Source organism: Triticum aestivum, chromosome 5A, assembly GCF_018294505.1.
Source record: "Triticum aestivum cultivar Chinese Spring chromosome 5A, IWGSC CS RefSeq v2.1, whole genome shotgun sequence".
NCBI classification, from domain to species: Eukaryota; Viridiplantae; Streptophyta; class Magnoliopsida; order Poales; family Poaceae; genus Triticum; species Triticum aestivum.
In genome coordinates, this window is record NC_057806.1 from 285,901,654 (window position 1) to 285,917,446 (window position 15,793).

Consider the following 15,793-nt stretch of genomic DNA (forward strand, 5'->3'; position numbering starts at 1 on the left):
CTTGGCAGATAGTGGTGGTTGTGCCTGCTTTCTTGTATCACGGCTGGAGGTGGCACCTGATGGAGGTGCTGGTGGAGTGGAAGTAGAGGATGCACGTGGTGTCCATGATGAAGACCGACCTACAGAAAAGTTAGTTCGCGCCAATGCCTGTCGATCCTGCACTTCACGTTCAGCTTTACAAGCAAGATGGAATAAACGAGTGATATTATTATACTCCTTATACTCTAGGATGGTCTGAATCTCTCTATTTAATCTATCCATAAAACGTGCAAGCATAGCTTCATTCTCCTCAACAATACCACATCTAATCATGCCAGTTTGTAATTCCTGATAATATTCTTCTACAGAATTTTTTCCTTGTCTTAAACACTGCTATTTTTGAAGTAATTCACGTTGATAATATGGTGGAACCCAACGAGTACGCATAGTAGTTTCCAAAGCAGCCCAAGTAGCTGGAATAGGATATAATCTACAATACTTAGACCACCAAACACATGCAAAACTAGTGAATGCACAAACAGCAGCAGGAACACGTCTCTCCTCGGGATATTGTAAACATGTAAATCGTTGTTCAGTTTCTAACTCCCAAGTAAGATATATATCAGGAACATATCTACCCTCAAATGGTGGAATATTTAATTTTAGTTTAGGGAGATGGTCATGATCTCGTACCTGAGGGTGAGCCCTACCATTGCCATTATTTGCATGTGGACGACCTGGTGGTTGCTGTGCTGGTGGTGACACGTAGTTCTGATTTTGATCAACCTCATCCTCGTAATCTCCGGAAAAATCCTCCTCCTCCGCATCAGCAGCAGGAGCCACAGAAGTATCAACAGCAGCACCAACAGTTTGGCCAGGTGCAAGAGGGAGACGGCTCGCTCGGCGGAGGGCTGTTTCACGATGTGTAGGTAGTCATCGTTGTTGTTGTTGTAGAGGTGCGTTAGGTGCAGCCGGTGGTGGTGGTGGAAGACGCGCGAGCAATTCATTAAACCTGTTATCGAGCTTTGTTTCGAACGTCTTCTCCATGCCATCTATCTTCTCCATTGCCTCTTCAAATCTGTTTAGCACATCTTGCACCTGTCCACTCATCATTTGCTGAAATTTATCATGCAACTCCTTATTCGTCATGTTCTCCCAGTCAGTCTCGTCGGCTTGTGATCCTGCCATGGTTAGCAACAATAGAAACACACAAGAATATGATCCTACAGAATACTAACAAGAGGTGGTGGTGGTGTCACAAATCCGTCAAGCCAATCTCAAATTCTTACCAGTTCTTACCCACCAGCAGGCGGTGATCGGCAACCGTCGTAGTCAAAACTCTCAAAGTTTGGATAGAGCGATTACCAGGGAGAGTCAAACGCACGACGTAGATGTATGTGGAGCTGGGAAGACTTATAATATGGTAGCAAAAAGGGTCAGCAATAATCAATTCTGAGATGCAAAGTTGAATAAACGCTCAACAACGGTACTGTGCTGGTCCTAGGCTAGACCGTGCTAGAGACGCGAGCCTAGAACACTAACAAAATCACGGCGCTGCACGTAAACAATGGTGGAGCACACTTTGAATTTTTTTTCCTTTTTTTCACCTTTTTTGCACTTTTTTTCCTCTTCTTTTTGCTCCGCAACAATTTTTTTTTGAAAAAGTCTACAAATGGTCTAAAAACTGCCTAGCCAGAATTTTCCAGACTTAGTTTTTTTTTTGAGTTTGGAACTATTTTTCTTTTGCGGGTAGCACGGAATCTCAGGAGTCCTACTCTCTCACGACTCGGAGTATCGCGCGATCTGGAACTCAAAAACAAAGCAACAAATACTGGACTCGGACTAGGACTGGTGGCGGAGATGAATCTGGTGGAACTCGGACTGTGGTGGTATATCTGGACTCGGATTGGTGGTGGTATATGGTGATGGTATATCTGGACTCGGATTGGTGGTGGTATATGGCAATGGTATATGTGGACTCGGATTGGTGGTTGTATATGGCAGCGGCGATGTATATGGTGGGGTGGTGGTATATGGTAATGATGATGACGATGGTGCGGCGGCGGCGTGACAACCTGTGAACATAACTCGAAACTCTAAAGGACTAGACACTAAGACCAGCAACTCGACACGACGATGCAACCGCAAATTCAACAAAGCAAATACAGAAAAGATTATGCAAAGGCTCAGATTGGTTCGGATAGGATGAACTAACCCTAATTTTTTTGGCTTGTTCGTGGACTCTAGGTATGAAGAACAGACTCGATCTAATCAACGAAAAACTGTAAAATCTCACCGAGCAACCTGAAAATCTGATACCACTTGATAGAGGCAAAGGTGTCCCGATGTTTCGATGAGATGGTGGCTATCATTTTATCTGGGAGTCGACCTTGACGATCCGATTACGAACGTGCGAGACGTCGCGCCTTAGCAATTGCTAAACCAACTTCCGAGGGTTATTAACCACGCCGGAGCACGATCAACCTGACCACGAGGGTCTATTTCCTGCGAGCAAACGAAGAACGAGCAAGAAACTGAGATTGCAATCTGGATATTACGAATATAAGATGAAAGCTTTATTGATCAAGGTGGGGTTCTGTGACGTCTTGGTCTGGTCGTTGGACACAAACGAAGTACGCGAAGTTGCAGCTATGGCGAACTTTTAATCTAAACAAAACCCAAAGCCTAAACGATGCCCTAAGAGCTGTATATATGGAGGAGAGAGGGGGAATTTCATGGCCCTTGGTGGAGGGGTCCGAAACCAACCCTAACTCTTGTTTCCCCACACATACGGACTCTAAAAACAGCATATACTTAAGTACTTCGAAAATACATGGGCCTGGCCCAATAATAAGGTGACGCAACACCTAAAATAGCCTCTGGACAAAATTTATGAAATGGCATCTTGTATATTTCGTCCCATACTTCATGCACTCATTATGGTGGCTTCAGAGTCCTGGAATCATCACTTGTAACTCCTTTCTTATTCCCCTTGTGCATGCCATCATCTCCATGCTTGAACTTGCGCCAAGGTTCATCTTTCTTGTCCAAGCTAGGCCCTTCATTTGTAAGCAAAACAAATGTATCCAATTTAGGCAGCATCATATTCTCATGAACATTAGAATCGTTACCAAGAAACGAAAGTACCTGATAATTCAATTGGCGTGCGCGAGCTCTAGTAATCGGTCCAGTGTGTAAAGCAGCAGGGGCTGTGGGTGTAACAATGGTATTGATGTCCTCATCAAAGTTGAGGCAGCAGCGGACATGGCAACGGTCGAGCACGGTGGGTGGCGGCGATGACGGACGAGCCTCGCAGTCGGCTGCCCGGCGAGGATGCACTACACTATGGTGAGTTTCCTTCCTCCCGTGTGTCTCTTGTACGTGCCATCTCTCCCCCTAGGCCTCCCTGACCTGTTTAGGTTAGGGCTCAAAGGGTCATGATCATGGCATTGTTCTCTTCTGCTTAATTAATCGATGAGGCAAATCTTTTGCCTCCGTTTCAAAAAAAATGATTTTACATGTATATTTCATGTGGCGTGTGCTGTGATTTGAGTATGCGTTCATCCAAGATGGATTAGATGGGCAAAAGAGCAGATTGGTTCTAGGGTTTAAAGAGGGATTTAAAGGTCGTTCCTTTTCCATCTAATTTTGCTGAAGACCGACAGGAGAAACATACGTACTGGTCAAATAGGGTGTGGAAATGTAAATTTAGTTGAAATGGACAACAATGTGTTAACTGATCCATCAAGTTAATGTTGATTTACCTTTGCATATAACTGAATGTATGGATTGCATGAGTAAACTGAATTTTTATCAGTTTACACATAACAGAATTTGTGGACAGATTTAGTTGATAGTTATTTATGGATTGATGATTTTCTGAGATTCGTTATAAAGCTACAGGATTTATGCAAAAACCGCCACACGCCAACCGCTGACACTGGGCCCCACGAGTTAGGATTCAGCGCCAGATGTGATTTGCACCGTATGTGCTCACAGAGACAAGTTTTGACATCACTTTTTCATATTTTGCAGTCAGACATCAAACTGCACATCCTAAGCAACTGCGCATTTACCTCTATAAAAGAAGGGGCCAAAAAGCGTGTTTCGAGATTGATTTTGTAAACCTGATGACCGTCGTCGATCTCAAGGTTGTTCGGCGCCAATAACAAGTTACCAACAGCTGCTTCCATATAATAATTTTTAAATATCACCCGCAAAGAAAAATATCAACAACACCTGGTAATATTATATATAATCGCTTCGGAGTTCTGTCGTGGTTTACAACCTCGTCCTCTTATGGAACGAGGGTAATGAACTTATTTATGCCATGATTGAGAATAATTTGAAAAGGACAAACATAGAGGCCCAAAACTTTCGTCGCACGAAAATTGGGGTTGAACCACCTAAGGCAAAGAAAAGGAGAAAATGACACATACGCTCCTCGCGATCACAACAGCCCAACAGCACAAACTCCTGTAAACCAAGCCGCACACGCCACGGGCCGCCGAGGAGAAACGATATTCCAGCCTTCCCCGCCCCGGCACACCATCGCGCCTCTCCGCATGGCCGCCGCACGCGACCTTGCCGGCAACCAGCCCGGATCCACCCGCGTCTGCGTCGGGGAAGACGTCGCCTTGTCGGACGTCACAGGCGTCTACGACCGCGACGACTCCCTCAAGGAGAACACCAACCCTAAATGCATCATCGTCAAGAACTGCCCTGGCCACAAGGCCGGCAACGGCGCGGCGCAGCGGTTCCCGGGCAACCTGAAGCCTACGGCGGCGCCCATCATCGGGATCTCCGGAAACCTCGGCCAGGGGTGTGCCCGGCGGCACCGCCCACCTGCGATGTTCCCAAAGAATGCCAAGACCGGCGGCGGCGGGCGCAACCCGAAGCCGGCGGTGCCGGAGCCGGGGTCGCCCAAGGTGTCCTGCATGGGGAAGGTTCTATCTGGACGAGAGCGCGACCGCTGCCGGGAGCTATCTGGACGAGAGCGCGACCGCTGCCGGGAGCTGATCTCCCCGGAGAAGATGAAGGGCGGCTGCTGCCCCTGGTTCGGTTTCCCGATCCGTCGCAGCCGCTCGAGGAAGAGGATGGACGCTTGGCGAGATCTGGGCCGTTGTAGCGCGTGTAGGGCTGGTGATGGTGAATACTACTCGAAAACTTGCAGTAGATGACAGTCTGGTTCGTGGCTTTCTCTTGGTTGTTGCTATGCTTTCAGAGTAGGCGTGTAGATTTGCCAGAAAAAAAAGCGTGTAAGATGAGGATTGAGTTTGAGGTACCATGTAGATAATGAATTAGGACTCAGAGATATGTGACCTAGATTGGCAGATGATACAAATTTCAGCTTCGTCTACTCTATCCCGGAGATGTGTGAACATTCAATTATATATTTTTCTCATCACTTTGTATCGGTTCAGCTATTTAAGCTTTATATATAAAGCTGAATGAAACGTGTTTAGAGGATGAGGGGTTAACTATACCATGACAGTCATATACGAGCTAGTGGTTTTGATGAAGATTTGAATTCTATCCAAGAGAAGACAACTCGATATGTTAATTTACTTTATGAGAGTCGTACTTGGGTCGACAAACCCCCTATCCTTTTGTCAATTCTTTTATACTCCCTCCGTCCCAAAAAACAAAAAAGAGAAACAAGCTTCCTTCAAAAAAGAACAAGAGAATCAATCTATGAAACTGAGAAAGAGAAAACGCAAGAGCCCCATGTGCAGGGCGGCGAGCACCTTGTCTTTTTTTTTTCTATAAATTTTTTTTAATAATTCGGGATTTCAGAAAAAGTTGCTAAATTGTTGAATTGTTCATGATTTGAAAAATGTTCAGGAAATGATAAATGCTCACAGATTCAAAAAATGTTTGCAATTTCAAAAATAATGTTTGTCTGGTCAGTTTTTTTACAGTTTAAAAAATGTTCATGATTTTCTAGGAAAATGTTCACAATATTAAAAGAATATTCGAGAATTTTGAAAAATGTTCACCAAATTCAGAAAATGTTCACGTTTTCCAGAAAATGTACACAATTTCTAGGAATGTTCGTGAATATGAAAACTGTTCATGATTCAGAATAATCTTCACGAATTTAAAAAATGCCTAGGATTTTTCAAAAAAGTTCACGATTTCAGAAATATTCATGATTTTGAAAAGATGTTCACTTTTTCCAAAAATGTTCACGAATTTCCTACAACTGTTCGTCAATGCAAAAAACATGTTCCCGGATTTGTAAAAAATGTTCGGTGGTTTGAAAAATGTACACAATTTGAGAAAACTTGTTCGCAAATTTGAAACATGGCTGAAAAGGAAGAAATAGGAAAGTTGAAAAAAATAAAAATTGAACATTAAAAGATTTTCACAAATTAGAAAAAGAAAACAGAAAAGGTAACAAAAAGAAAAAGGAAAAGAAAGAAATGTTCACCAAATTCAGAATTTTTCAAATAATCTTCATGTTTTCCAGAAAATGTACACGCTATATTTTTTTCGAGCGGTAAAGCAAAAGCTTTATTGATCATAAACCATAGAGTGTGGGATACAACTCAAATCATGGGGTTGAACAAGCCATAGGTGGCGCTCCTGATCTAAAGAAAGTGAGAATCTAGCAAGTTTGTGTGCCTCTATATTAACCGAACGACTTTCATACAAAAAATTGCAGATGAAATTAGCTGCTCTAGCTTGGATCTCCTCGATGATGGCCCCATAGCGTCCTCTGCTGGTGTTTTTCAGGTTCTGTATTGCTTGTTTTGCATCCGACGAGATAACAACGTTCTGTACTGCCAGATCCTCTGCCAATGCCAATGCTTCCCGGCATGCAATGATTTCCAAAGTGGTTGGATCCTGCATACCGTATATGAGCAGGGAAGAACTACCCATGTAATTCCCTTGGTCGTCCCGGCAAACAGCCGCTGCCGTCCCCCTAGACCGCGCCACACCTGCATCTACATGTATCTTCGCGAATCCTGGTTGCGGCACCTTGGCTCGCGTGCTTTGAGCCGTCCTGGTTCGTGTACTCAATTGTGTTGGGGATGGAGACTTGATCATATCAAGTTCAGATATGAACCTCTGGACGAACAAGTGAGTAGCCTGCGGACTTTGGAAGATTCCTTCATGAATCGCCTTCCTCCTTGCTGTCCAAATCACCCAAAGTGTTACAGCCAACTTCACAAACAGTGCATGCGATAACAGATTCATCATTGTAAATAGACACTGCTTTGCTGAAGGTTCTATCATGCCGGAGATTTTATGGACTAGCTCCTCCTCTGTCAGCGCCCATGTGCATCGAGATGATGTGCATTCTAGCAGCGAGTGATGCCAGGAGACCTGTACTCCGCACATTCCACACACACTCGATTGCGCCATGTTGCGATGGGCACGAACATCATCTGTTGGAAGCGATTGTTTTGCAAGTCGCCATAGGAACATTCTCACTTTCCCTGGTACTTGAGTATGCCAGAGTTTCTTCCCATCCCCGCTTTCTCTGTTTGTGGTCGACGACCCTGTATTTCCTTCCAGCCATGCTTCCCTTCTCTTCCTGATCGACACCAACATGTTGTATGCGGATCTGACCGAAAACATTCCATTCTTTTCAAAGTTACATGCCCAGCTATCTTGTATGTTTCTCGTGCATAATGGAATACTCATGATTGGCTGAATGTTGATGTGGAGGAACACTTCTTGGAGACACTGAATATTCCATCTTGCAGACGTAGCGTCGATGAGTTCTGACACTCGAGATGGTGGGTTTTGTATTAAGCACCCATATGGCCTCATCATTTTGTCTCTTGGAATCCAATTTTCCTCCCATATGCTTGTTTCTGCCCCGGTACCAATCCTACGAATGAGACCCGATTTAGTACATCGCGCCCTTCGAGAAGTGCTCGCCACACTTGGCTCGGATGCGATCCTAAATTTGCCTTGAGGATTGTGGTAGCCGGGAAGTAAACACTTTTCAGGATACGTGCACTTAATGTCTTCGGGCTCTGTAAGATCCTCCACACTTGTTTAGCAAGCATCAACAAGTTGAACAACTCAAAGTCCTTAAACCCTAGCCCGCCCATTGCTTTTGGCTGGGTCATTTCCTTCCAAGACACCCAATGTGGTTTCCGCTGACCATTCTTACTACCCCACCAAAATTTTCTAATCATCATGTTTAGGTTTTCACAAAGTCCTCTGGGCAGCTTGAAACAGGACATAGAAAAGACGGGTATGGCTTGAGCTACTGCTTTGACCAATACTTCTTTTCCCGCAGATGACATTGTTCTTTCAATCCATCCCTTAATTCTGCTCCATAGGCGGTCCTTCAAATACTTAAAAGCACCATTTTTATGTTGGAAATATGCCCTCGAGGCAATAATAAATTAGTTATTATTATATTTCATTATTCATGATAATCGTTTATTATCCATGCTAGAATTGTATTGATAGGAAACTCAAATACATGTGTGGATACATAGACAACACCATGTCCCTAGTAAGCCTCTAGTTGACTAGCTCGTTGATCAATAGATGGTTACGGTTTCCTGACCATGGACATTGGATGTCCTTGATAACGGGATCACATCATTAGGAGAATGATGTGATAGACAAGACCCAATCCTAAGCCTAGCACAAGATCGTGTAGTTCGTATGCTAAAGCTTTTCTAATGTCAAGTATCATTTCCTTAGACCATGAGATTGTGCAACTCCCGGATACCGTAGGAGTGCTTTGGGTGTGCCAAACGTCACAACGTAACTGGGTGGCTATAAAGGTGCACTACGGGTATCTCCGAAAATGTCTGTTGGGTTGGCACGAATCGAGACTGGGATTTGTCACTCCGTGTAACGGAGAGGTATCTCTGGGCCCACTCGGTAGGACATCATCATAATGTGCACAATGTGACCAAGGAGTTGATCACGGGATGATGTGTTACGGAACGAGTAAAGAGACTTGCCGGTAACGAGATTGAACAAGGTATCGGGATACCGACGATCGAATCTCGGGCAAGTATCGTACCGATAGACAAAGGGAATTGTATACGGGATTGATTGAATCCTTGACATCGTGGTTCATCCGATGAGATCATCGTGGAGCATGTGGGAACCAACATGGGTATCCAGATCCCGCTGTTGGTTATTGACCGGAGAGTTGTCTCGGCCATGTCTGCATGACTCCCGAGCCCGTAGGGTCTACACACTTAAGGTTCGATGACGCTAGGGTTATAGGGAAAGTATGTACGCGGTTACGAATGTTGTTCGGAGTCCCGGATGAGATCCCGGACGTCACGAGGAGTTCCGGAATGGTCCGGAGGTAAAGATTTATATATGGGAAGTCCCGTTTTGGTCACCGGAAAAGTTTCGGGTGCTATCGGTAACGTACCGGGACCACCGGGAGGGTCCCGGGGGTCCACCAGGTGGGGCCACCAGCCCTAGAAGGCTGCGTGGGCCAAGTGTGGGAGGGGACCAGCCCCAGGTGGGCTGGTGCGCCCCCCCACCAAGGCCCAAGGCGCAAGGGAGAGTGGGAGGGGGCAAACCCTAGGTCCAGATGGGCCTTAAGGCCCACCCTAGGTGCGCCCCCCTCTCTCCCCCCTTGGCCGCCACCCTAGATGGGTTTTGGGGCTGCCGCCACCCCTAGGGAGGGAACCCTAGATGGGGCGCAGCCCCTCCCCTTCCCCTATATATACTTGAGGTATTGGGGGCTGCAAGACACACGAGATCATCTCCCTCTTGGCGCAGCCCTACCTCTCTCCCTCCTCGTCTCTCGTAGTGCTTGGCGAAGCCCTGCTGGAGTTCCGCGCTCCTCCACCACCACCACGCCGTCGTGCTGCTGCTGGACGGAGTCTTCCCCAACCTCTCCTTCTCCCCTTGCTGGATCAAGGCGTGGGAGACGTCACCGGGCTGCACGTGTGTTGAACGCGGAGGCGCCGTTGTTCGGCGCTTAGATCGGAATCAACCGCGATCTGAATCGCTGCGAGTACGACTCCTTCATCCGCGTTCTTGCAACGCTTCCGCTTAGCGATCTACTAGGGTATGTAGATGCACTCCCCTTCCCCTCGCTGCTAGATTACTCCATAGATTGATCTTGGTGATGCGTAGAAAATTTTAAATTTTTGCTACGATCCCCAACAGTGGCATCATGAGCTAGGTCTATGCGTAGTTTCTATGCACGAGTAGAACACAAGTTGTTGTGGGCGTCGATTTTGTCAATTTACTTGCCGTTACTAGTCTTATCTTGATTCGGCGGCATCGTGGGATGAAGCGGCCCGGACCGACCTTACACGTACTCTTACGTGAGACAGGTTCCACCGACTGACATGCACTAGTTGCATAAGGTGGCTAGCGGGTGTCTGTCTCTCCCACTTTAGTCGGATCGGATTCGATGAAAAGGGTCCTTATGAAGGGTAAATAGAAATTGGCATATCACGTTGTGGTTTTGGCGTAGGTAAGAAATGTTCTTGCTAGAAACCTATAGCAGCCACGTAAAAATTTGCAACAACAATTAGAGGACGTCTAACTTGTTTTTGCAGCATGTGCCGTGTGATGTGATATGGCCAAAAGGATGTGATGAATGATATATGTGATGTATGAGATTGATCATGTTCTTGTAATAGGAATCACGACTTGCATGTCGATGAGTATGACAACCGGCAGGAGCCATAGGAGTTGTCTTAATTTATTTATGACCTGCGTGTCAACATAAACGTCATGTAATTACTTTACTTTATTGCTAAAGCGTTAGCCATAGTAGTAGAAGTAATAGATGACGAGACAACTTCAAGAAGACACGATGATGGAGATCATGATGATGAGATCATGGTGTCATGCCGGTGACAACGATGATCATGGAGCCCCGAAGATGGAGATCAAAAGGAGCAAATGATATTGGCCATATCATGTCACTATTTGATTGCATGTGATGTTTATCATGTTTTACATCTTATTTGCTTAGAACGACGGTAGCTTAAATAAGATGATCCCTCGTAATAATTTCAAGAAAGTGTTCCCCCTAACTGTGCACCGTTGCGAAGGTTCGTTGTTTCGAAGCACCACGTGATGATCGGGTGTGATAGATTCTAACGTTCGAATACAACGGGTGTAAGCCAGATTTACACACGCAATACACTTAGGTTGACTTGACGAGCCTAGCATGTACAGACATGGCCTCGGAACACGGAAGACCGAAAGGTCGAGCATGAGTCGTATAGAAGATACGATCAACATGAAGATGTTCACCGATGTTGACTAGTCCGTCTCACGTGATGATCGGACACGGCCTAGTTGACTCGGATCATGTTTCACTTAGATGACTAGAGGGATGTCTATCTGAGTGGGAGTTCATTAAATAATTTGATTAGATGAACTTAATTATCATGAACATAGTCTAAATTGTCTTTGCAAATATGTTGTAGATAAATAGCTCACGTTGTAGCTCCCTGTTTCAATACGTTCCTAGAGAAAGACCAAGTTGAAAGATATTGTAAGCAATGATGCGGACTGGGTCCGTAGTCCGAGGAGTGTCCTCACTGCTACACAGAAGGCTTACGTCTTTGATGCACCGCTCGATGTGCAAACCCCTACAACGTCGTCTGTGGATGTTGTGAACACCTGACAGACACATCCTGATGACTACTTGATAGTTTAGTGCACCATACTTTACGGCTTAGAATCGGGATTCCAATGACGTTTTGAACGCCATAAGACATATGAGATGTTCCAAGAGCTGAAATTGGGATTTCAGGCTCATGCCCGTGTTGAGAGGTATGAGACCTCTGACAAGTTCTTTTGCCAACAAGATGGAGGAGAATAGCTCAGCTAGTGAGCATGTGCTCAGAATGTCTGGGTGCTACAATCACTTAAATCAAGTGGGAGTTAAACTTCCAGATAAGATAGTGATTGATAGAGTTCTCTAGCCACTATCACTAAGCTACTAGATCTTCGTGATGAACTATGACATGCAAGGGATGGAGTTGATCCCGGAGCTGTTCGCGGTGCTTAAGACCGCAAAAGGTAGAAATCAAGAAGGAGCATCAAGTGTTGATGGTTTAACAAGACCACTGGTTTCAAGAAGGGCAAGGGCTAGAAGGGAAACTTCATGGATGGCAAACCAGTTGCCGCTCCAGTGAAGGAACCCAAGGTTGAACCCAAACCCGAGACTAAGTGCTTCTATTGTAAGGGGAACGGTCACTGGTAGCGGAATTACCCCAAATGCATGGTAGATAAGAAGGCTGGCAACTTCAACAAAGTATATACGTGTTATTAATGTGTACCTCACTAGTACTCCTGGTAGCACCTGGGTATTGGATACCGGTTCAGTTGCTATTATTGGTGACTTGAAGCAAAAGCTACGGACTAAACGGAGACTGGCTAAGGGCGAGGTGACGATGTGTGTTGGAAGTGTTTCCAAAGTTGATGAGATCACCATCGCACGCTCCATCTGCCTTCGGGATTAGTATTGAACCTAGATAAATGTTATCAGGTGTCTACGTTGAGCATGAATATGATTAGATCATGCTCATTGCAATACGGTTATTCATTTAAGTTAGAGAATAATGGTTATTCTGTTTACATGAATAATACCTTTCATGGTCATGCACCCTATGTGAATGGTTCAGTGAATCTCGGTCGTGGTAATACACATGTTCACGCCAAAAGATGTAGATAGTACCACTTTCTTGTGGCACTGCCGCTTAGGTCATATTGGCGTAAGATGCATGAAGAAACTCCGTGTCGATGGATGTTTGGAGTCACTTGATTTTGAATCGCTTGACACATGCGAGCCATGCCTCATGGGCAGGATGACTAAGACCCCGTTTTCAGGTACAATGAAACGGGCAAGTGACTTGTTGGAAATCATACATGCTGATGCGTGTGATCCAATGAGAATTGAAGCGTGCGGTGGATATCGCTATTTTCTCATCTTCACTGACGATTTGAGTAGATATAGGTATATTTACTTAATGAAGCACAAGTCTGAAACATTTGAAAAGTTCAAGCGGTTTCAGAGTGAAGTTAAGAACCATCATAACAAGAAGATCAAATTCCTACGATCTGATCGATGAGAATTTCTGAGTTATGAGTTTGGCAATCACTTAAGACATTGTGGAATTGTTTCACAGTTGAAGCCACCTGGAACACCACAGGGTAATGGTGTGTCCGGACGTCGTAATCGAACCTTATGAGATATGGTGCGATCTATGATGTCTCTTACCGATCTACCGTTTTCATTTTGAGGATATGCGTTAGAGACAGCTGCATTCACTTTAGATAGGACACCATCTAAGTCCGTTGAGACGACGTCGTATGAATATGGTTTGGCAAGAAACCAAAATTGTCGTTTCTTAATGTTTGGGGCTGCGATGCTTAAGGCTTCAGCCGGAGAAGCTCGAACCCAAAAGCGGACAAACACATCTTCATAGGATACCCAAAGGTGACAGTTGGGTATACCTTCTATCTCAGATCCGAGGGCAAATTGTTTGTCGCTAAGAACGGGTCCTTTCTCGAGAAGGAGTTTCTCTCGAAAGAATTGAGTGGGAGGAAGATAGAACTTGATGAGGTTGTCGAACCTTTACTTCAACCAGAGAGTGATGCAACACAGAAAGATGTTTTCTGTGGCGCCTACGTCTGTTGAATAGGAAGTTAATGATAGTGATCATGAAGCTTCGGATCAAGTTGCTATCGAACCTCGTAGGTCGACAAGGATATGTACTACTCCTGAGTGGTACGGTAATCCTGTCTTAGATATCATGTTGTTAGACAACAATGAACCTACGAGCTATGGAGAAGCGATGGTGGGCCCGTATTCCGACAAATGGTTAGAAGCCATGAAATCCGAGATAGGATCCATGTATCAGAACAAAGTATGGACTTTGGTGGACTTGCCCGATGATCGGCGAGCCATTGAGATAAATGGATCTTTAAGAAGAAGACGGACGTGGGCGGTAATGTTACCGTCTATGAAGCTCGACTTGTGGGAAAGAGTCTTTTCACAAGTTCAAGGAGTTGACTACGATGAGAATTTCTCACCCGTAGCGATGCTTAAGTCCGTCGGAATCATGTTAGCATTAGCTGTATTTTTCGATTATGAAATCTGACAGATGGATGTCAAAACAAGTTTTCTTACCAGTTTTCGTAAGAAAAGTTGTATGTGATACAATAAAAGGTTTTGTCGATCCTAAGGATGCTAAAAGGTATGCTGGCTCCAGCAATCCTTCTATGGACTAGAGCAAGCATCTCGGAGTCGGAATATATGCTTTGATGGAGTGATCAAAGCTTTTAGGTTTATACAATGTTTGCTAGAAACTTGTATTTACAAGAAAGTGAGTGGGAGCACTACAACATTTCTGATAAGTATATGTGGATGACATATTGTTGATTCGAAATAATGTAGAATTTCTGGAAAGCATAAACGGTTGTTTGAAGAGTGATTTTCAAAGGAAGACCTGGATAAAGCTGCTTACATATTGGGCATCAAGATCTATAGAAATAGATCAAGACGCCTGATGATACTTTCAAAGAACGCACACCTTGACATGTTTTTGAAGGAGTTCAAAATAGATCAGTCAAAGAAGGGGTTCTTACCTGAGTTGTAAGGTGTGAAGTTGAGTAAGACTCAAAGCTTGACCACGGCAGAAGAAAGAGGAAGGACGAAGGTCGTCCCCTATGCTTTTGTCATAGGCTCTATACGGTATGCCATGCTGAGTACCGCACCTGATGTGTGCCTTGCCACATGTCTGGCAAGAGGGTACAAAGGTGATCTAGGAGTGGATCACCAGATAGCGGTCAAAATTATCCTTAGAGGAATAAGGAAATGTTTCTCGGTTATGGAGGTGATAAAGAGTTCGACGTAAAGAGTTACGTCGATGCAAGCTTAACACCTATCCGGATAGCTCTGAGTAGAGATACCGGATACGTATAATGGAGCAACAATTTGGAATAGCTCCAAGTGGAACGTGGTAGCAGCATCTACGATATGACATAAAGTTTTGCGAAATACATAGGGATCTGAATATTGCAGACCCGTTGACTACAACCTCTCTCACAAGCATAACATGATCAAACCCAGAACTCATTGAGTGTTAATCACATAGTGATGTGAACTAGATTATTGAGTCTAGTAAACTCTTTGGATGTTGGTCACATGGCGATGTGACCTGTGAGTGTTAATCACATGGCGATGTGAACTAGATTATTGACTCTAGTGCAAGTGGGAGACTGTTGGAAATATGCCCTAGAGGCAATAATAAATTAGTTATTATTATATTTCATTGTTCATGATAATCGTTTATTATCCATGCTAGAATTGTATTGATAGGAAACTCAGATACATGTGTGGATACATAGACAACACCATGTCCCTAGTAAGCCTCTAGTTGACTAGCTCGTTGATCAATAGATGGTTACGGTTTCCTGACCATGGACATTGGATGTCGTTGATAACGGGATCACATCATTAGGAGAATGATGTGATGGACAAGACCCAATCCTAAGCCTAGCACAAGATCGTGTAGTTCGTATGCTAAAGCTTTTCTAATGTCAAGTATCATTTCCTTAGACCATGAGATTGTGCAACTCCCGGATACCGTAGGAGTGCTTTGGGTGTGCCAAACGTCACAACGTAACTGGGTGGCTATAAAGGTGCACTACGGGTATCTCCGAAAGTGTCTGTTGGGTTGGCACAAATCGAGACTGGGATTTGTCACTCCGTGTAATGGAGAGGTATCTCTGGGCCCACTCGGTAGGACATCATCATAATGTGCACAATGTGACCAAGGAGTTGATCACGGGATGATGTGTTACGGAACGAGTAAAGAGACTTGCCGGTAACGAG

At 44.7% G+C, this 15,793-nt stretch overlaps 1 protein-coding gene across 1 annotated transcript; it reads left to right on the forward strand.

Moving 5' to 3' along the window:
* Nucleotides 1–4,334: 4,334 nt before the first annotated feature.
* Nucleotides 4,335–5,386, forward strand: LOC123106815 (uncharacterized). The gene has a single exon (XM_044528857.1). It carries the CDS (start codon nt 4,545–4,547, stop codon nt 5,157–5,159), a length of 615 nt encoding a protein of 204 aa, XP_044384792.1. The 5' UTR covers nt 4,335–4,544; the 3' UTR covers nt 5,160–5,386.
* The last annotated feature ends 10,407 nt before the right edge of the window (nt 5,387–15,793 follow it).